At 35.1% G+C, this 22,074-nt stretch overlaps 4 protein-coding genes across 9 annotated transcripts; 1 reads left to right on the forward strand and 3 right to left on the reverse strand.

Annotated features, from left to right (window-relative positions):
• Positions 1-452: 452 nt before the first annotated feature.
• On the reverse strand, positions 453-2,071 carry LOC100248141 (probable glutathione S-transferase). Its single transcript, XM_002267655.5, has 2 exons — positions 1,097-2,071; positions 453-1,003 (listed from the first exon to the last, which is right to left on the reverse strand). The coding sequence occupies exons 1-2, from the start codon at positions 1,403-1,405 to the stop codon at positions 644-646; spliced, it is 669 nt and encodes a 222-aa protein (XP_002267691.1). The 5' UTR covers positions 1,406-2,071; the 3' UTR covers positions 453-643.
• A 19-nt stretch (positions 2,072-2,090) lies between these two features.
• LOC100251558 (probable glutathione S-transferase) lies at positions 2,091-3,336 on the reverse strand. Its single transcript, XM_002266708.4, has 2 exons — positions 2,849-3,336; positions 2,091-2,686 (listed from the first exon to the last, which is right to left on the reverse strand). The coding sequence occupies exons 1-2, from the start codon at positions 3,158-3,160 to the stop codon at positions 2,327-2,329; spliced, it is 672 nt and encodes a 223-aa protein (XP_002266744.1). The 5' UTR covers positions 3,161-3,336; the 3' UTR covers positions 2,091-2,326.
• Positions 3,337-5,223: 1,887 nt separating this feature from the next.
• On the forward strand, positions 5,224-16,280 carry LOC100253269 (protein LOW PSII ACCUMULATION 1, chloroplastic). 6 transcript variants are annotated; one of them, XR_002030377.2, is made up of 7 exons: positions 5,235-5,555; positions 9,284-9,856; positions 9,952-10,002; positions 10,317-10,488; positions 11,057-11,087; positions 11,177-11,351; positions 11,468-11,721. XR_002030377.2 is itself a non-coding variant. In XM_010654141.3 (5 exons), exons 1-4 carry the CDS (start codon positions 5,335-5,337, stop codon positions 10,456-10,458), a joined length of 987 nt encoding a protein of 328 aa, XP_010652443.1. In that variant the 5' UTR covers positions 5,235-5,334; the 3' UTR covers positions 10,459-10,488; positions 11,057-11,721. The 6 variants fall into 6 exon arrangements, 2 of the variants coding, with proteins under 2 accessions (XP_010652443.1, XP_059593974.1); XR_786250.3 differs by lacking the exon at positions 11,057-11,087 and having other exon boundaries at positions 5,224-5,555; positions 11,289-11,351; XR_002030378.2 differs by lacking the exon at positions 11,057-11,087 and having other exon boundaries at positions 5,227-5,555.
• LOC100256684 (photosystem I reaction center subunit IV B, chloroplastic) lies at positions 16,115-17,603 on the reverse strand. Its single transcript, XM_002266388.4, has 3 exons — positions 17,137-17,603; positions 16,433-16,498; positions 16,115-16,344 (listed from the first exon to the last, which is right to left on the reverse strand). The coding sequence occupies exons 1-3, from the start codon at positions 17,395-17,397 to the stop codon at positions 16,240-16,242; spliced, it is 432 nt and encodes a 143-aa protein (XP_002266424.1). The 5' UTR covers positions 17,398-17,603; the 3' UTR covers positions 16,115-16,239.
• Between the last annotated feature and the right edge of the window lie 4,471 nt (positions 17,604-22,074).

Consider the following 22,074-nt stretch of genomic DNA (forward strand, 5'->3'; position numbering starts at 1 on the left):
CTTCTTTTTTCACTCCTCTCCTGTTCTTCTTCCAAGAAATTATCCTATAGCTAGTTTGATCTGTTATTGCATTCAGGGCCAAACACCAGGATAATATTTTCTTACAGTGATGAGAAGAAAATGCATGAGAGGAAAGATATTTTTTCCAAGGCAAAAGACAAGATTTTCCCATGTGTGTTTTCCCTAACTACAGCACAGAAGAAAACACAAAGATTAGTAAGGTACCATTACCTTGTCCTCTGTGAACTTCAACCAGAACCAATCTGCAGCCCTACAATCATGTGGAAGCAAGCAGTTTTATTGCCTTGTCTCTCTGATATTATCAAGAATAACAATGTCCTCTAAATTGGTTTTGCAATATCCTGCATCGGATTTGGTACAACATTTCTGACAATATATATGTATAAACTCTTTTTAACCATGTAAACATATTTGATTGAAAACCAACAATATCCCAAGATCTTTTTCTTACATGAATGTATATGAGACTACAGTGAAGTACATTATGTGAAATGAAGAGCCTCCATCCACATACAATCTCAGAATTATTCGTTTGAACAAAAAGAATAAAAAAAAAAACTAACTTAAAAGAAACAAAGCAAACATGTCATTGAAATGCAGAAACAAAAATCAGTACAAATGATTATGATGTTGCCGATCCAATAAACATCTCCCGTCTCTGTTTGAAGTAGGCTAGCATTTCATTATGGTCAGGAAGGTTCTCTTTGATCACAGGAACTGCCTTAAAGTTCTCAATCCATGCCTGCAAGCGAGGGAACCTATCATCCTCCATCAGCTTTACACCAACTGCTTCTTCCATGGTTCTCAGCCATCCAGCTATCCATCCAAAGGCTATGTCTGCCAATCCAATCTCCTCCCCACCAAAAAACTTCTTCTCCCCGAGGCCTTGCTCCTCTATGATTCTCAGCAGTTCTTTGGCTTCTTTTACTGCCCTCTCTTGTTCTTCTCCAACGGATTGGAAGAAAGAGAAAAATGTTGGGCTCTGCATCATCCAACACATTAGACCAAGTGAGGGAAAGGCACTCTGATTCAAATTTCTTATCTGAATTTAGACTAGCTAGTAAGGTATACTTACAGTGTGTTCCTCAAACTTAGTCCAGAACCGGGCCACAGCCCTCTCATAGGGATCCTTTGGAAGAAAGGGATTCTGTGGCCAGGTTTCTTCAACATACTCAAGAATAACAATGGACTCTGCAATTGGTTTTCCACCATGAACAAGCACCGGGATCTTCTTGTAGATTGGATTATACCGTCGAAGCAAATCGCTCTTGTTGAAAAGATTCTCTTCTACATACTCATATTTCACACCCTTGAGTTTCAGAACCCATATAACTCTGTAACTAAATGAACTGGGCCAAGCTCCCAACAGCTTAACATCCTCCATAGTTGTTGACAGTACTATTTCTTCTTGCTAACCAGGTACTTACTTTCACATACAGATATATGAGCAAATGGGGGTTATCTTGCTTGGGCTCCAAGCTTTCAGACTGGAAGATTAGGACAGATTTAATTTTTTATAGGCTACTCTTGACTAACTTCAGCCATCACCAAGACACTGTTTTGTTTTTTAAATACTGCATGGAGTTTGACTGGACACCTAGAAATGTATGTATAATAATGGGGCATAAGCCTTTAGTTCTGAAGATTAGGAGAAAGTCAGAAAAGTAGCATCATATAAAATGTTTAAAAGGGCTGCTAGAATGAAGCCATTTCAGCATCACAAACTGATGAATTTGGCAATGGTAAGGACAGACAGATCATGGTCATAAAACACAAGAAAAAGCAGGTTTGTTCAAATTGAATTCCAGTACTGGTCTCTGGTTTTCCCTGTGTTGTCATGTACCTTTGGATTAGAAGTAGGTGACTGATATCAACATTTAGTGATTTATTAACCGGCTATTGACTTACACTAAAACCCGAGGTCTAGGCAGCTGATGAAGGAACTAAAACCTCCAGCAGAGATAATTTTGAATCATCAAATCATGAGCATACATGAAGAAAAGCGAGAACATGTTACTGCATCATACACATTAATCAACACATTGTTGGCAAGCTGAAACACAAGGGAATGAAGCAAGTAAACCATAATATAGAATAAGAGCCATGTTCATATTCTTAGCAGCAAATCGACATAATAGTAATGGGAGTCTTTGGAATATCAGGATTATCCATGAGATAATGAAGTTAATCATTCCATGAAATGAAGAGAAGATCTAGAGCTTCATTGGCTAACAACAGTACTAGCTAAAGCTTAAGGAGACAGAGCAGACATGCCATTGAAATGCAGATAGCTCAATGCTAGTTTCTAAGGTTTTACTGATCCAATAAACATCTCCCTTTTTTTCTTGTAATAGACCAACATCTCGTCGCGATCGGGGAGTTGCTCTTTGATCCCAGGGACTTCCTTAAACCTCTGAACCCAAGCATGCAAGCGCGGGAAGATTTCAGCTTCCAGCAGTTTTAGGCCAGATACTTCTTCAATGACATCAAGCCAGCCAGCCATCCACCCAAGGACTATGTCCGTCAGTCCAATTTTGTCCCCTCCAAAAAACTTCTTCTCCCCAAGCGCTTGCTCTTCTAAGATTGTCAGCTGTTCTTTGGCTTCTTTTGCTGCCTTCTCTTGTTCTTCTCCCACAGTTACAAAGATTGCCATAAAAATTGGGCCCTGCAGAATCCATACCATGTGATTGTTTGTCATAGAAATCAACGGATAGGAAGCTAGAAAATATGCTTGTTAGTCAGTATTTCTCCTTCAAACAAACCACATAAAGGAAGAAAACACTACTAAAACTAACACAAACTGAAAAACATGGAGATATATAGTCACCTTGTCCTCCCCAAACTTTGCCCAGAACCGAGCCATGGCCTTGTCATAAGGGTCCTGTGGGAGCAAAGGATTCTGAGGCCAAGTCTCCTCCATGTACTCAAGTATAACGAGGGACTCAGAGATGGGTTTTCCACCATGAACAAGCACTGGGATCTTCTTGTAAACAGGATTATACTGCAACAGCAAGTCACTCTTGTTGGAAAGATCCTCTTCCACATACTCATATTTGATATCCTTGAGGCTGAGAGCCCACAGCACTCTGTAACTATACGGACTAGGCCAAGCTCCAAGCAGCTTCACCTCTTCTTCCATCGTTGATGAAGTTATGTGCTTCCTGGTTTGATTTCAAGAAGAGGTGGACTTTAATTTAGACGAGATCATCCTGGTAGGATAGCCATCGCTAGTTCCGTGAAGGAGATGAGTTGTATAGTTTTGACTTGTGGTCGTTCATTCCTGTAAAGTTCGTCCTGTGGAAAATGCTACCATAACCATGGATTAAAATATCGCGATCGTGTTTGGCGGACCTCGACACGATATATGAATTTCTCCGACATCTAGTACTTTATCGTCATTTTATCGCGATATTTTCGCTCGGGAAGTGCGATCAAAGTTAAAACTCACCTGAAATTTTTTGCAGCTGAGAGGGGTCGTACCCCAACCAAAAGACATAATAAGTAGCGGGGCCAACCACTATGCTAACCTTGCTTTTTGTAACATGTTCTGCACCAAACTTATATAACCTAAAACTCATTATATAAATATAATATTAAAATAATATTTTAATGCACAAATCAATTATAATTATTTTATAATTAAATGAAAATTTTTCATTTAATTGATTACCAAAAATTTAAAAATTATCATGATAATTTTCTTCATAATGTTTTTAATATCATTATTATATTAATTAAATATTAAAAATTATACATATATTAAATAAATTATAATTTTAATATTAAATATATTTTTAAATTAGACAAAGTATAATCAAATATCACAATATTATTATCGAATAATATTTGATATAATTTAATAATAAATGTGTATTTATATTTTTTTTATTAAAGTATACAATGGTATTATTAAATATGATAAATTATATTATACATATATCAACTTCTTAAACAAAATAACTTTAAAATATCTATTACACTTCTAATTTCATTTTTAAAAGTGTTTTTTTATATTTTTATAAGTTTTAATCAATGATAGGTTTATCGATATTTTGTGACAAAATATCCGCCGTTATATTTTCTATATATCCTTAAAATTGAAATATCGATATATCCATAATTACCGATATTTTTATCTTTAACCATACCTAAGTCTTACGGACAGTTGAATAAAGGTAAAAATGAAAGGAATCAATTATAAAAATATAGATAAATAAGATTAAGATATAAATAATGAGATAAAAAAAAAGAATATATAACATCATCTCATAGTATTTTTTCATAACTAAAGGAAAAAGTATACTTTAATATTATAATAAACCCGTAAAAACTTTTTTTTCACTACTAAGATGATACGTTTAATTTACATAATAAATATGCTAAGTTGGATTATTGTGAATTAGATTATATATGAATTGGCATGAATGAATTATTAACATAATTCCAATCCCTTATACCCGTTAACAGGATTTTAACCTATGAAACTCGTTAACACAATTATAACATGATTAACCTATTTAAAAATTTAAATTTATAAGTATATTATTTTAAAATTCTTTTTAATTGTTTTATCTTTCAAGTTAATTTTTAAATTTTTTTTTAACTAATCTAAATATTTAATTTTATTTATAATATAGTTATAATATAAAAATTAAATTAAAACTTTAATTTATAATTATTTATTTAATGTTTTAATTATAAAATATTTTAAATTTTATAATAAAATATATAAAATTTTATTAGGTTGGTTATTTAATTTTTTAAATTATATGATATTTATAATTTAAAAAATATTTTTTTATTTTTTAATACTAAATGGCTAATTTAACCCAAAACATAAACACGATATTTTAAGATTAGCTTAGACCCATTAAAATTCATATTAGGAGAAAAAAAATATTTGTTCAAAATAATAAGTCAAATTTAAGTCCTAACCTAAGTAATAATTTTCAAATAACATATTTTGTGATACAAAAAATGTAGTAAAATGTAAAATTTTAATATCAAACAAAATCAAACTAATTGGATTGAATTTGAGTTGGAAATTTTAAGATAGAGAAACCCAAACCCGGTGAATTGGTCCGGGTCAGAACGTGGGCCTTAATTACGTTTAGTTTTGAATAGCAGGCCTGAGCCCAGACCAGAAAATGGAGGCGCCACCGTGGCATCATGAGGATCATCCATGATCCAACAAACCAACCCCGTACGCAACGTGCGCATGTTAGCGATCTGCAACGCCAACAGTGTGTGTAATTCCAGAACTACCCCTAGGATTTCAGTGAGAGAGGGGAGAAGAGAGAAAGTGGAGTTTCCATGGCTGTTGCTGCTATTTCCTACGTTACAACAACAACAACAGTGATTACTATAAGATGCCCTAATTACAATATCCATCAGAAGAAGAACAAGTTCGGATTTTGCAGTCAAAGAAACTCTCAGTTTTCTTCAATCAACAATGGAAAAACATCAACAACATTGTCCATCATCACCTGTTCTGCCTCCAACAAGCCCTCCTCATCTTCTCCTTCTCCAATCAGGCATCTCTCTCTCTCTCTCTCTCGAAATCTTTATGTATATATATTTGTATATGGACAGTTTTAATTGTATTATTAAGGCTGTGTTTGGTTCTCAATTCAAATTCCACTCTTCTGTTTGTTTGTTTGCTTGCTTGAATTCATGTTGCATTGAATACAAAGTTCTGGGAAGTTGCTTTATGTTAAGAGAGTTACAAGTACGCCAGACCAAAATTTGTGGGATGTAAAAGGAAAAGAAGTGGAAATGCAGTGTTTTATTGCAGGAAAATGGATAAGAAATGGCAAGAGTAGATTACTTCTATGACTGAGGATTGTTGTTTATTAAAAATGGAGTAGGGGGTTGGGAGAATTATTCTTATGGAAATTGAATGGGATGGATGAAGGAGAGAGATATTGGGTTCTTTTTTCTTTTTCTTTTTATTAATTGGGATGGATGCACCAGCTGGAATGAAACATTGTTTGTGATTTCTTTAATACAAGCTATGAATGCAATATGTAACTTTGTATGGTTACAGTGATAAGGATGTGGGGATCAACGAGTCTCGAGTCCGGAAAGGAATTTTGGAATGAATAAGATCATGAGAACTGAGAGGTAGCACTAATAGGTCACAAGATGAGGAAAGTTAATTTAGGTGATCTGGTTTTGTACAATGAGGAATGTAACCAGGTAAGGCATGATTTCTTGCAATATCGCAGTTTGGAGCATTGAGTGTTCTACAAGAAATGAGAATAAACTCAATGATTTATGATTTAAAAATAAAAAGGTCATGGATGGAGTGGAATAGTGGAGCAGAGAGTAGGTCTTAATGAGAAGGGGTAGGAGGAATTTGGGAGTCAACCTCTTGAATGAGCTGTGAATGATTGGAAACTGCCTAAAAATTAATTTAATGATTGGAACTGTTGATGAACTGTTAATGAATGAATGAACTGTTGATTTGGTGACCTTCAATTTGTCAAGGTGAATTCACTCTGTAGTTCTAAGTACAGTTGCAGCTTCCCAGAGGGTATATATTTCAGATTTCTAGCCATACAGCATGGTATAGATGAAGTACTGGAAGATGGGAGATTGCTTATTTAATGGATAAAGGATGTGACATCTTATTGTTAACAATTCATTCCATTCTGCCAATTCACAATATTTCATTGAAAATTTACGATGGATTGCCAAACAAGGCTAAGAAGCACAGTTCTGACAGGAATAACAGCTACAATTGGATTCAAAAAAGCATAGGCCTCCAGCAATTTGGTTAAGAAAAGCAACATCTTTTAATTTAACCGTTTGCTCAAACAAATATATGGTTTTATATGGCTGAAACCTCAAGGGATCTGTAACTTACAAAAATTTTCCTAGTGATATAATTTCATTCTTATGATATAGCTTGGAGAAAAAGGTGTTATAGCTTGATGTCTGCCTTTGAAGCTTTAAACTGCTGAAATGAGCTTCCATACATAGGGAAAATGTAGGTGAAACTACCAGTTGCTTGATCAATGGACTTTGCATCATTTGATTGAAGCCCATTTCTTGGGAAATCAATTTAAGGCCAAAATGGTTTAGACTATAAACTCAATTGGTTGACACCTTAGATCAATCAATCAAGGTGTTTCAATTATGCAGTTTCCTTTTTTCAAATCAAATTCCATGGGCTTATCAGTTTAAAAGTAGGTTTCAGGAAGCCTATTTTACTATTTTTTTTTTTTTTTGTTTAAAAAAATGGGTTTTAGGAAGCCTACATAAGCTGGGTTTTTGTCAGATTGAAGACAAAATTGTTCATCCTAAAATCAAGGAGATTCCAAGAATTGATCAGTATCCCCTAAAAACCTCATTCTTGAGTGAGGAAAACTATGATAATCTAACCATCAACAACCCACACAACAATTTTCTCCTGGATTTTCTGAGTAGTTTAATGTTTGTTGGAGGATTCCATTGTGGAAACAGTGAATGTTGTTAGCAAATCACAGGATTTGGTTCACAAGGGGATATGGGATTCAGTTTGTAGATTGTTTTGAGTTTGTGATGACAGTGGCCGAGATTTGAGGAAAGCAAATTGATCAATCAGTTTGAATGCTTAGCTTGATCTCCTTTAATGTTGATTATTCACTTTGGCATTGTTGACACCTAGATTAGGTTCCACGATTTTTCTTGCAAAGCTTGTCCTCATAAAAATCACACGAGGAAACTACTTATGTGTGCTGGCTAGGGTTAGATTAAACAAATGTTGCCCAAATATTTTTTTGATACATAATTCTTAAATTGATTAATTCAAGTGTCGTTTGGATATACTTCTTGTTTTCTGTTTTTAAAAACATAAAATGATAGTAACTTCTATATAAAATGTAAAACTTTTTAAGATTTACTTTTAAAAGATGATGACTATTAAGAACTGTTTAAAAAAATTGAGGTATTAAAAAATTTAAATTTTAAAAATTGTAAAAATAATTCTTAAAGACATAAGATAAGTCCATATATTTTATATAAGAGTTACCATATTTTTTTTTTTAGAAGTTATTCCTATTTTCTATGGGGAAAAAAAAGAAACACAAAGTGTATTCAAATGAGTACTTAGTTTGGTTATTTATCATTGAGATTAATTGCACCATTGATTGAATTGGTCTAATCCATTAATTGAATCAGTTTTATTGGAAATGGTTAATAGGTTACTTTGTTTTGATAGTTGTTTGAATTTTGATTGGACATGTTCATCCCCCTCTAGATCCTTTGAGTCATATTAACCTAGAAAATTTCAGTTATTATAGATATCCATAATCAAACTCCATATCTAACAAAATAATGAGACCTGGTAATCAGTGCAATATTGCAATTAAACTACAGCGATAATCATTATAGTGTAGCATCATATATGAATGTTATGTTTGATGTTGTTTAATTGACAGCTTCATCATAGGGGTGGGAAACTTTACGCTATGTTTGGTTTCAAGAAAGTATTAAGGAAAGAAAAAAAAAATTTCCAATACACATGGTTTTCTCATCTTTGATTTTACTATAGAAAATATGAAAGAAAATCTAATATAATTAAAATTAGTTAGATATTTATGCATTTCCAAATTATTTAATCTTTAAATAGAAGAGTTAAAATAAGTGACAAAGGGGTCCGGCTTGTAAGGTCACCATCTGCTTATAGAGACTCTTTCTCCAACCTTTGAAGGAAAATGAGGAGATCTGACGTCAAGTGCAGGAATTCCCTACCGTCAGCATCTGTAAGATATCAGCCTAAAGTTCAGACGGCGGTACTAGGGTCCAGTTACAAGTCTTGATAAGAGGGCTTAGGCTGCAATAACTATAAGAAAAATTAATCGGACCATAAAATTGAAATCTAAAGCAATTATCGACTTTAAATCTATTTTTATTTTCCTATTTTCCTTCGCTTTTTCTTTCCTTTTTTTTTTTCTCTCTATGTTATTTCCCTTGTGTTTCCCTCAAATTTTCTGAAAGCCAAACTTCACCTTAGTGTGTTAGATTATTAATTTATGCCTAGCATGACAGGGTTCCACATTTTGGCACCATAAAATGCAAGTTTTGCATGCAAACTTGTTTTTGCCTCTTTATATTTTTTTTCATGGAAATGCATTAGAAACAGAAGTAAATGAACATCTTAGAAATTGTTGGTTGCATGTATTTTTTTATCTTAGTTTCTTTTTATCCAGTGCATGTGCTATCAGATTCTGTTTTACAAGCAAACTTCCTTGTAATTATAATTGTACTTGTCCCTCAGTTCTACAGCCAAGATACGAAGTGAAGTTCTGTCTCCCTTTCGAACCGTACGGATGTTCTTTTATCTTGCTTTCATTGCCAGTGGTGCTCTTGGAGGATTAATAGCCACCACTCAATTGATTGCTGCACTAACAAATTCATCAAGAGCACCCTTAGTCCCTGACATTTTGAAGGGTCTTGGTATAGACATTGGAGCAGTGGCTATTTTTGCATTCCTATATTCTAGGGAAAGTAGTGCTAAGAATGCACAATTGGCTAGGCTCACAAGAGAGGAAAGCTTATCAAATCTCAAGCTCCGTGTGGATGAAAAGAAGGTTATTTCTGTCAACGATTTGAGAGGGATTGCTCGTCTTGTCATCTGTGCTGGCCCTGCACCCTTCATTGCAGAGTCTTTCAAACTTAGTCAACCTTTCACTCAGGGTCTTTTGGATCGAGGGGTGCTTGTGGTGCCTTTTGTTACAGATGGCAAATTACCTAGTTTTGAGTATGAAGAAAGTGAAGAGATGAAGGATATAACCACCAAAAGGAAGAGACTGTGGCAGCTAGTTCCTGTTTATGTGTCTGAATGGTCCAAGTAAGATTATTTTAGACAAAAGATTAGGATAAACTTGTTGCCTCCCCCTCTTTATCATTTTATTCTATTGTTTTATTTTATCTTTTCAACAACAGGTGGTTAGATGAACAAAAGAAGCTGGCTGGTGTCTCCCCTGAATCTCCAGTGTAAGTGTTCTACCATGTTAGTTCTCTTTCTAATGCAAGGAAGCTCTAGGATTTTATGCTCATGCATACGCATTTTGTTTCATCTCATGCCATGTATATGCTTTCTCTTTCTTTTCTTTCTTAAAGTTGGTTATTAAACAATAAACACCTTGAAATCAGTGTCCACTTTCAGATAATTTGGAGATGAGTTCATTAAATCTTTCATCAAATGTGAAAATGTGGGAAAAATGCTGTTGATTGTCTGCAAGTTTGTTGAAGGTTATCATGAAAACTCTTGCATCAAGAGATTTTACTTATTTGTGTTCATTCTGAAGGTATTTATCCCTACGAATGGATGGCCGGGTACGTGGCAGTGGCGTTGGTTACCCTCCTTGGAACGCCTTCGTTGCACAACTACCACCAATAAAGGGAATGTGGACAGGTCTTCTTGATGGCATGGATGGAAGAGTTCTTTGAATAAGATCTCGTTTTTCTTGTTTTACAAAGGTTAGTTTCTCCTTCAACTAATGGCTCTCTCGATTTCCTTGTTGTAATAAAGATTAGCTTCCTTCATGTGAGTTGAGATCTTTTAGGGCTTTTTCATGAGTTCTATTATATGTATCTTCTCTTCTCTTTTCCCTTTTATTTTGAATTCACCAATATATTCATTGTATTGAAACAAGTCTTTCCAGCTTATTCCTAAAACAACTATTAGGCCCCATTTATTTCTTGGAAACAATTGCTTACACCCTATTCCCAGCCTTTTCAGTTTATTGCCAAAACAACTGTCAGGTCCCATTTGTTACTTGGAAACAATTGCTTACACCCCACTCCCAAGCCTTTTCAGTTTGTTGCTATAACAACTGTTAGGCCCCATTTGTTGCTTGGAAATAATTGCTTACTCCCCCACCCCCAGCCTTTTCATGCCAAACTTATACCTCTCTTAATTCTAGATGAAAATGGTGAATGTGTAAACTGTAAACTCTATAGAAAAATCAATTGAAATAGCTAACAGTGACATTTGGAATTTTGGAAAAAGGTTATAATCAGGATTTTCTTCTTTGTTTTTCAATAGATTCAATTAGAGCCTTAAGGACCATTAAGAGGTAAGACTCTTCAGATTAGGAATGGTCATTGTTAGCTCAGATATATGCAAGAGAAGGCCTCACAATGAAGATTTCTTCTTTTGAATTAGAAACAAAGATTCTGTCAAGAGAAGAGAAAAAGAAGTCTCAATCCTGTGTCACACATTTAATATGGATTACTGGTGCTTTCTTATGGTGGTGGAATTGGTTTATCCCTTACAGATTTACCATGGAAGAACTCACAATGTCATGCAGCTTATACCGGCAACTTTGCTGTAGTCCAAGGTAGACTCTTCCAGTTTTGTTTCTCACAGGACTAATTCATGACATGTCGGAACATTTCAGCTACTTCTTTTTTCAAAAAGATCTAAGATGCTTAATTTGTTACTCATGATCTTCAGATGTGGTTCAACGGTTCATGCGAAGCCTGCAGAAACTGAATTACAAGTTCCATTGGATATACAAACATTGATCTAGTAACTATCACATATATCACCCTACTGATTAAGTTGTTTCAGAAAACTCTTACTCCAGGAAATTTTTGCTTCTTGTGAACAATGCAATTTGTGTATTGTTGTAAAGCCAGCAAGTTAGATCCAAGTTCCCATAAATTTTGAAACAGACAATTCCAAATTTGGATACTCTGTTCTTGGTTTGTGTTTGCTTGTTTCTTCATTTCATAATTCATATGGTGGATATGAACCATTAGCATAGTCATTATCGAATATCCAACTTTGACATAAAAATAGTTGTTAATTTGTTATGTACAGAAGTGTAACTCATTTAGTTATTGTATCTTCTGCATTTTGAATGTTGTTTTCTAGATTGTAAGGGCAAATATTAAGGCATTTTTTTTCAATAAGAGGTGTGAACTTTATGTAAAGATGAAAAAAGGGAAATGCAAGATTTAAGGGCCCTTTAAAGAAGATAATGAGTAAAAAGTTTAGGTTACATTTGATTAGTGGAAAGTACAAGGAAAGAAAAAAAATGCTAAGAAAAATTATTTTCTTATATTTGGTTGTATTATGGAAAATACTAAGGAAAATAAAATACGATTAAAATTAGTTAGAAATTTTTGTATTTTCAAATTATTTCATCTTCATGTTAAAAAATAAAAATAAATAAAATGAGTTTGAAGTAATGTATAAAAATAATTTATTGACTACTTTTTATTCTGCTTCATTTTTCTTTCGTTTTATTTTCTTTCCCTTGAAGCCAAACATCGCCTTAAAGAAATGAAAGCAAACTAAACAAAATGAGAATCCAAACCACCAAGTAGGGTAGAAATCTTCTGTAGGAGCCCCCAAGTCCTGTGTCCTCCTCTTAGCCAAGAAGCCATTTTCCTGATTAGCCAAAATATTGCTCCATCTATCAAGACTCCCAGGGAAAGATGATTGAGTGGGCAATGCTGTTATGGTTCCCTAGTGTCACAAGATGCTTCAAATGACCCTCCCCATGGGCTTATATAGGAGGTGAGAAGCTTCTAGAGACCCTTGGAGACATCCACACTTAGCCACTAGTGGGAAGAGTGTGGAAGGTTCTAGAAATGCTTAGAGAAGTCCACACAACTCTACACTATGGTAGAAGGCATGAGAAGGGTCCAAAGCTTTCTAGAGAAATCTAGAAGTCTCTTGTATATAGGCTTGTACATAGAATAGTCTAGGACATTCTAGAATATTCTTGATTTGTAAGGGAACCCTCCAAGGTTCTAGAGAGTTCCCTTGGTGCCTATAAATAGGTGAGGGCCTCATTTGGCCAAGGCACCACCCAAAATCACTTCCTAACTAAACAAGTGAGCATCCAAGCACTTGTAAAGGCTTCTTTGAGTAATAAAGAGCTTCCATTCTTTAAGGAGTTGCCTACCAAGCTTCTTAAGATTTCAAGTCGCGAGTGTCTTAGCCGAGCAAGCTAAGCATTGAGGAGCAAGGCTGACTTAGCAAGATCAAGCGTCTTGGCTTGTCTAAGTGCCGCACGAGCTTAGTGAACGACTAAGTCCGTGACAAGTGGTATCAGAGCGCGGTTACGAGGTGGGCATAGCAAAGGAAGCATGTCGGGTTCCAACGTGGAGGAGACTAGTGAGCAAACCCGTGGGAGGGAGACCGAGCCTACTGCACGGGGCAGGGGCAGGAAGGATAAATCTCGTGATGTCGTTGCCAACATGGAGGCAAGGTTAGCCAAGGTGGAGCTAGCCATGGCGGACACTCGGGAGGGGTTGGACTTGATCGAGCAAGGCATGGAGAAGGGCTTAGAGGATCTAAGGGAGCAGATCCAAGACCTTCGTGAGAGGGTGCTAGTCTCACAAGTTCAGCCAGTGTCGCACGAGGAGTTTGTGTCCTTCCAAGGAAAGGTCTTGAGCATGCTTGCTAGCATGGAGTCAAGGATAGAGGCCTTGGCCACTCGAATGGAGTCCTGAGACCAGGAAGTTAGGCAGGAGTTGGCCATCTACAAGGCTGCTGTGTCGGCACGGGTCATGGCCACACAGGAGGCATCTAGGGTGGAGGTGCCGAAGCCACACAGGTTTAGTGGCAAGCGGGATGCCAAGGAGTTGGATAACTTCTTATGGCATATGGAGCGATACTTCGAAGCTATCGCATTGACGGATGAGGCGGCTAAGGTGAGAACTGCGACCCTCTACCTTACTGACACAGCTACTCTATGGTGGCGTCGAAGGTTTGCCGATATGGAGAAAGGCATTTGCACCATAGAGACGTGGGAGGACTTCAAGAGGGAGATCAAGAGGCAGTTCTACCCCGAGGACGTGGCTTACCAGGCTAGGAAAAACATGAGGCGTCTCAAGCACACAGGCTCGATACGCGACTATGTCAATGAATTCTCTTCACTCATGGTTGAGATTCCTAACATGACTGAGGAGGAGTTGCTATTCAACTTCATGGATAACCTGCAAGGGTGGGCCGAGCAGGAATTGAGGCGTCGAGGTGTTCAAGACTTAGCCACTGCCATAGCAGTAGCAGAGTCTTTAACGGATTATAGGAGGGGAGACTCCTCCAAGGTTGAGTCTTTGGAGGATAGCCACACCATGGGTGGGGGAGACGAGGTTCCAAGGGACCACAATGCTCCTAAAAAGGGATCAGGCAAGACGTCTAACGTCCGAGAAGGAAGGGATAAGGCGGAAAGGAAAGAGTTTACGCCTAAAATCAAATGCTTCCTGTGTGACGGTCCACATTGGGCACGGGATTGTCCAAAGAGGAAGGCGCTCAGTGCCATGATCGAGGAGAGGGAGCAGGAGGACGAAGCACATATGGGCTCAATGCAGCTACTAGGTGCCCTCCAATTCAACCCGAAGCCTAGTACGCCTGAGACCTCCTTACTAGCAGGGGTGCAAGTAAAGGAGGAAAAAGGGGAGCGAGCTGAGGTAGCCCGCACACACATGGAAGAGGTCACCAAGGGAAAGGTGAACTCAATGGGTAAGAGGAAGCAGCACTCTAAGCATTGGAAGCGCACGGGTCTGCATCCATCTGAAGCCTCACGGGAGAAGAAGGTGAAGAATATCCTGGCTGAACGGGTCACCAGGAGACAAGGGGTCCTTCCTGTGATAGAATATCTAGTCCAATGGAAAGGACTACCTAAGAGGCAGGTAAGTTGGGAACATGCGGATGCCTTGAGAAAATTCTGGAAACACATCAAGAGGTTTCAGAATGAGGCAACGACGAGGACGTCGACGGCATCGGTGGGGGAGAGTGTCACAAGATGCTTCAAATGACCCTCCCCATGGGCTTATATAGGAGGTGAGAAGCTTCTAGAGACCCTTGGAGACATCCACACTTAGCCACTAGTGGGAAGAGTGTGGAAGGTTCTAGAAATGCCTAGAGAAGTCCACACAACTCTACACTATGGTAGAAGGCATGAGAAGGGTCCAAAGCTTTCTAGAGAAATCTAAAAGTCTCTTGTATATAGACTTGTACATAGAATAGTCTAGGACATTCTAGAATATTCTTGATTTGTAAGGGAACCCTCCAAGGTTCTAGAGAGTTCCCTTGGTGCCTATAAATAGGTGAGGGCCTCATTTGGCCAAGGCACCACCCAAAATCACTTACTAACTAAACAAGTAAGCATCCAAGCACTTGTAAAGGCTTCTTTGAGTAATAAAGAGCTTCCATTCTTTAAGGAGTTGTCTACCAAGCTTCTTAAGATTTCGAGTCGCGAGTGTCTTAGCCGAGCAAGCTAAGCGTTGGGGAGCAAGGCTGACTTAGCAAGATCAAGCGTCTTGGCTTGTCTAAGTGCCGCACGAGCTTAGTGAATGACTAAGTCCGTGACACTAGTCCCTTAAGAAACCTAAGAAATCACTATCAAAGCATCACCCACGAGAATCAAGATACTCAACCCCTGAGCAGATGTTTCTCCCAAACTCAAATAGCCCAACTATTCCCTCTCGGTTCCAGAATAGCCAACAAATCATCATTCTATGAAACCCTTGCAACATTTTTGGCATCAAAGGTGCCTATCAAGCAGTACACAAATATCAAACTCCATCTCATAGGTTTTGAATCTATCAAATTCTTACAGTGAATTTCTTGTTGTGTCTCCATTATCTTCATCATGCATTCCTTTAATTATAGATATGGTGAAAGTTTACAGTTTCTAACCTCTATAGTTCAGACTATTTCCTCAAACTTGCTTTTAACATTTTCAATTGTATTGTCAGGTCCTGACTCTGATAGAAAAAAGGAACAAAATGGAGAATTTGAAGAAATAGCCAGCACAAAGCTTTATATTCTAACAATCCTATGGTGTTTTTGCTATATGAAAACTCATCTTTTGCCTCACCAGTCCTGTAAATTTTTTTTTTCTATTTGATAATACAGGGCCTGCAGATCAGAAGTTATTGCTGATTACTTTTGCAGGATTCCCATTTTTTCCTGGAGAGCGCAGAGGATATCCACAGGAAGAGGTTAAACATCGCCCCCATTGCGATGAACGATGATTGGTAGCCGTTATGTTGGTAAGAAAAAGAAAAGGTATTGGATTTACAGTCCTGCATTATGGGCATTTTAAATGGAGATTTCAGGAGCAGTAATAAAAAACATAGATAGGAAAAGGGCAAGAGAAGAAGAAATCATTAAGAGTAGATATGATACATTCTCAACACAGACAAGCTATTTAGCTGGAGATCGGAATGATAGGAGAAAACTACAAATTACAATGCCAGCATCACTCAAATAACTTCTTGAATCTCATCCAAAGCATAATTGTTTGTAGACACATTTGCATAGTTAACTTTGTTGAACCTCACCACAACTGGGTAGCGTGTCTTTGGGTCCTGCCCAGCACAAACCAATGAGTCATTGGTCAAGACTTAAGGGTGAGTTTTAGGTAAAGACCCAAAAAAGGAGAGGGAGAGAACTGACCTGGTCAACAGCTACAACTGATCCAATGCCATTGTACCAGTAGGATTCCTTCCTTAGAATCTTCACCTGTGCAGTCAAAGGTAGATATAAGTTATTTGACCCTGCATTGCATGTGCTTAATCCTATGCTTGGTTGCTAAGAAAATTTTGAATCTAGTGAAACCAGGACTCCACAAAACTCAGAATCAGTAACTTCAGTCAGCCTGCTACAACCTTGTAATACCCTTAGCTTTCTTATGAATTTCGATTTCTTTTCCCATATTCCTACTCTAAATCATTAAATTGGCTTAGTATATAGGAGAGGACTACATGTAAAGAAATTTATGAAGTGAATGAAAATTTTGATTGAAGTGAAGCCTTGTGAAATAGAAATGGAAAATTGGAAGAATATTAGAATTACTGCTAATAGCAAACTTGCTAGTTTTTTGCCAGTGGACTTAAAAGTGTTCAACACCCTCTTATTGAATTGAATATGAATTATATTATACATGATAAATAATTCACTTGCTTTCATCCTATGTGAGTATGAATGATATTTACTTCTACTGGGAATACAAAAAAATAAATAAAATTAAAAAAAAATTAAAAAAAAAAAAAAACAAAAACAAAATTCACATCAGCTGTCAGTTTGTATTAGTTGTATCATCTTTATTGCTGCAAACAGAGATATAAAAGCTCCTAAAAACTGAAGCGATGATGACTGACCTTGGTGCCTCTTTTGGGTCCAATCGGAGGTGGCTTAGGGGGAGGAGCACCACCCTCTGCCACAGGCGCGGGAGCAGGGGGTGGGGGTGGGGGAGGGGGCGGCGGCCCGCCCTCAGAAGCCCTGACAACAAGCCTTGAATTTCTATGGTTCTTGGGGGAGAAGATGACCATGGAGGGGGTGGAGGTGGGCTTGGTGGTGGAGTTAGGAGTGGGGGTGAGGACGAACCCAGAAGCAGCAGATGCCATGCTGCAGCTAGCCATTACCCTTTCTGCTTCAAACACTTCTCTCCTCCTCCTTTCTGCTTGGTGGGTGGTGTTATCTCTCTATGAACAATAAAGAGATTGGAAATTGTGGGGGACAAAACCAGAGTTTTGAGAGGTTTAGACTGGTGGGCTTGGGGCTTATAATTTTTTGTGGGAATTATCTGATCATGATTCATTTGGAGGGTGGCATCAATTCGTGCCACCACTGGGGTGCTGCCACATCTGCACCATATCTCATTCCTTCGGATAATGTGATCCACCTCATCTCTCTCTCTCTCTCTCTCTCTCTCTTCACCTATATAAATAACATGTGCTCATTAAATGTATTAAAATTTATCCAAACTATGATACTTAGGAGTGGGCAAAAAAACAAGTAAATTGATGAACCAAACAAATTAAGCAGGATTATGTAATTTATATTTTTGGATAGAAAATAAATTTGAGGGCTATCATTTTTGAAAAATTAAAATGTATCAACCTATTTTTAGCCTAAATTGAATAAATCAAAACGGATTAAATCAAATCAATTTTAAATCGTGTTGGTTTGAGTTAATAAATTAGCTTTAATTAAAGTCAATTAACTCAATTTGATTCTTGAATTCATTAAAAATCAACCTAAATTGAATTGCATCAATTCCTATTAATGTTGTTCATTGCAAATAATTGAAAAACTCAATTAAAAATGAGGTACATGAGAAATTATTTGAAAGGGTGGATTGAACGTTGTAAAGACACTAAAGAGTCACTTATTTTAATAAATCCTTTATAAAATAGAAGAAAAAAAAGTAAGAAGTCTCTCAAAGGTCATTTGATTAAATAATAGGCAATAATTCTTAAAATGTTTTGTTATTCAAGTAAGAGCTAGTATTTTGAGTTGATTTATTGTATTGGATTTAATTTTCCTTTTTTTCTTTTTTCTTTTTTCGTTTAGGTATGATAAGGAATGTGGTGTTTAGAATTTTAGTCAAAGACCTCTCTTATAGATCATACTCTTCTCATCTAATATTTCCCTATACCAAGTCAGATTTTTTAAACTTAGATGTCTAGAGTGTAAGGTGGTTTTTGTTTTTTGGTTGAATAGAAAAAATCAAAATATTTTATTTTTTTTATTCAATTAAAAATAATTTATTGACATTATCCAATATAACTAAAGTGAACTTGTTATTAATGGGTTTAGTTTAGGTATGTTGGTTGATATCAACGAGTTAGTTTTAACTGAATAGAAAAAGTAAAATATTTTGATTTTTTCTATTCAATCAAATAATAAATACCACCTAAGACTTTAACCAGTCCATTTCCACTTACAACCCCATGTCAAGATCAAAGGTCACAAATAATCAAAATTTTCCCATTTCATGTTCACTAATCTAAAATTATAAAAGAAGAGAAAATGTTAAAAATATCATTTAAGAAAAAACAAAAACAAAATAAAAGTGGAAGAGCTTGAGAAAAGTGTATTTCAAATAATTTGGCTTTCTTATAATCAAATAAGAAAAAAAAATTATATAATTTTTTTCTTCATTTTTCTTATTTATTTTATAGCTTATACTACTCTTTACCTTTTAACTGCATTCAAATTATTAATTAGGAAGGTTTGAACTTTTACATCAAAAGAACCTAGAAAATGCCATGAGGCATATATTGAAACTACATCGACTCATTTGATTTATTTATCTATATTATTTAAATATGTTGTCATCTTAATATAAGAAGTTAAAACTTAGACAATTCTATGAAAGAAGCCAAAGAGTAAGTGGAAACAGGAAATAGCAGCTTCTTTGGAGGAAAAAGAAAAACAACATGATTGGAATGCATCTTGTGTACAATGCTAATGCACTAATACAATATTTAAAAAATAATAATAATGGGTAGAATAAGACACCTCTAAGGCTATTAGGTTTGCTATAAAATATGCACTAATAGTACAACACAAATGTAGGACAAATACTCTTCTTTACTATGTAAGATATTTTCAATTTATTACAATTAGTGGTACTTTTATGTAACGTTTATTTTGGTTGTTATCTTGTGAAATAAAATTATTTGAAAATTGCATTAAGGAACATCTACTTTTCCATAGGTAAACGGAAGTGAATAATTCAATTTATGGTTAACCTCACGTAGAGAAGATTGTAATTGGTGAGGATAAGTTAGTACAATACAAGGGTGGAAAAGAAAAGGGATATATATTGTTCGGGGGATATTATATAATGATTTTGTTTCAAATGCATGTTTTTGTCATTGTCCAACTATTGAAGTACAAAAGGATCAGACGCAAGTATGCATTCGTTGTGATCATCACTATGATGTTATCTCATAGTGATGATTATGTTTGTATTTATGTACTTCAATATGTTCAACAATTAGAGGACGAAGGAGGTATGATCAATGTGCAAATTTGAAATTGGTAAGTCATGCACACCTTATAAGTTGTCATTGATTCCATGCTACATGCCTCACATTTTCATGATTTTAGTGTGCTAAATTGTTAATGCTTTTGGGGCAACAAAAACTATTAAAGTTCACACCTTTAACAATGCGCATAATCATTACGCAAATGATGAATATTCATCTCAACTTTCAATGCAGTCAAACAAAGGTGCTCTTGTCATAGAACAAGTCATAAGGTTAACTCCTTAGTATTTGTCATATCAAATTTACAAAGATTTCTTTAAATGATATGGTGTTTCATTGTGTTATAAGCAAGATTAGAAATAAAAAGAAATAGCAAAGGAAAGAATATATGACCTTCTATAGAATTCATATAAATTATTGTCTTGGTTATGTAAGTGATTAGTACACATTAATCTTAGCAAAATTGCAGAATGTATGCAAATAATTGATTTTTTTTTTTTTTTTTTTTTTTTTTTTGCAATAGTTCGATAGTGATTCTTTTCTAGTGCAAGATTTCTTAATGGGTTATCAACTTGTCATTGCAATTGACTCAACCAATTTAAGTGGACCATATAGAGACTCTTTATTCTTTATGCCAACATATGGTGTTGATGATGATTTGTTCCCAATTGCATTTAGTGTTATCAATTCAAAAAAATTATGAATATTGGTTAGGATTTTTATAGAAATTAAAAGACATACCTTATAATAAAGAGGTAATCACAGTATTTGATAGGCAACAAGTGATTCTTTGTAATGTTCCTAAATTTTTAGGGTTGAAAATCATGCATTTTGCTAGCATCATGTAAAGAAAAATTTTAACAACTACGTGACCAAATACAGTATAAAGGGCAGAAGAGCTAAAGAGGATAATATGTTATTACTTGACAATGTCGCCTTTGGATGATAATTATGTTGTTGTTATAGAAAAATTGTAGACATATAATAGTAACTTAGCAAAGTGGGTTGAAGGTAACAATCTACAACATTAGACAATGTCAAAGTTTCCTTAAAAAACATAAGGGTAATATGATAACTAATCTTATCGAATCATTAAGGCTATGTTTGGATCCTAGAAAATTTGAGGGAAAATGTGAGGGAAAGAAAAAAGAAAGAAAAAGTGAAAGAAAATGAAAAATAAGTTTAAACTCAATAAATTTTGGATGTAATCACATTTTGTTTTTAAATTAATTTGACAATCTAAAAAAGATTGGATATAAGTCTCGTGGATTTTATTACAACATATTTAAATGGATTCATAGATAATGATATATCCATGAAAATTCCTAAATGATTTAAATTTCCTAAAACAAATAGTACAAAATCTCATAACATGTACTTAATCAAGTCAAAATAATCCTTGTATGGATTAAAGTAATTCGAATGCATGTTATATAATTGTCTTAACAAATACTTGCTAAAAGAAGAATATGTAAATAACTCTATTGTCTATACATTTTTGTTAAGAAATCATAAACTAGATTTGCAATTATTATAGTATATGTTGATAACTTAAATCTTATTGGGACTCCTAAAAAGCTCACAAAAACAACAAATTATTTGAAAAATGAATTTGAGATGAAAAATCTTAAAAGAAAATAAGATTTTGTCTTGACCTGCAAATTGAACATTTTCCAAATAGATTTTTAATACATCAATCAACATACATTAAGAAAAATTTGAAGCATTTTTATATGAATAAAACACATCCCTTAAGTTCTCCAATAGTTGTCCAATCACTTGAAGTGCAAAATGACTTTTTTCGCCCTTGTAAAAAAAATGAAGAATTACTTATTTCTAAAGTATCATATCTTAGTATTATTGATGCACTTATATATCTTGCTAATTATATACTATTCCCATACATTGTTTTTCCTATTAATTTATTAGCAACATACAATTACACTACAAATTGAAGATATCGGAATAGTATCAAACATATATTGCACTGTCTTCGTGAAACTACTGATATGAGTGTATTTTATTTAAAAGAATCAAAGTTACAATTACTTGGATATACAAATATAGGATACTTTTCCAACCCACATAAAGTTAAGTCACAAATAGACAGTGTGTTTAATTGTGATAATACCGTTATTTCATAAAGATTTGTCAAAAAAACAATGATGACTACCTCTTCAAGTCATTTAGACGTACTTACAATTCATTAAGCAAGTCATAAATGTATATGACTAAAATATATGATATAACATATTAGAGAATCATGTGGACTCTTTTGTATTAAAGACAACCCTATGATATTATATGAATGCATGCATT

The sequence above is a fragment of the Vitis vinifera genome, chromosome 7 (assembly GCF_030704535.1).
Source record: "Vitis vinifera cultivar Pinot Noir 40024 chromosome 7, ASM3070453v1".
NCBI lineage: Eukaryota > Viridiplantae > Streptophyta > Magnoliopsida > Vitales > Vitaceae > Vitis > Vitis vinifera.

Coding starts and splice junctions, on each gene's coding strand:
- LOC100248141 (XM_002267655.5), bottom strand. CDS start 1,405: ATGGAGGATGTTAAGCTGTTGGGAGCTTGGCCCAGTTCATTTAGTTAC. Junction 1,004..1,096: donor CTAAGTTTGAGGAACACACT/GTAAGTATACCT, acceptor TGGATGATGCAG/AGCCCAACATTTTTCTCTTT.
- LOC100251558 (XM_002266708.4), bottom strand. CDS start 3,160: ATGGAAGAAGAGGTGAAGCTGCTTGGAGCTTGGCCTAGTCCGTATAGT. Junction 2,687..2,848: donor CAAAGTTTGGGGAGGACAAG/GTGACTATATAT, acceptor TGGATTCTGCAG/GGCCCAATTTTTATGGCAAT.
- LOC100253269 (XM_059737991.1), top strand. CDS start 13,537: ATGGCCACACAGGAGGCATCTAGGGTGGAGGTGCCGAAGCCACACAGG.
- LOC100256684 (XM_002266388.4), bottom strand. CDS start 17,397: ATGGCTAGCTGCAGCATGGCATCTGCTGCTTCTGGGTTCGTCCTCACC. Junction 16,499..17,136: donor GACCCAAAAGAGGCACCAAG/GTCAGTCATCAT, acceptor TTGACTGCACAG/GTGAAGATTCTAAGGAAGGA. Junction 16,345..16,432: donor CAGTTGTAGCTGTTGACCAG/GTCAGTTCTCTC, acceptor TGTGCTGGGCAG/GACCCAAAGACACGCTACCC.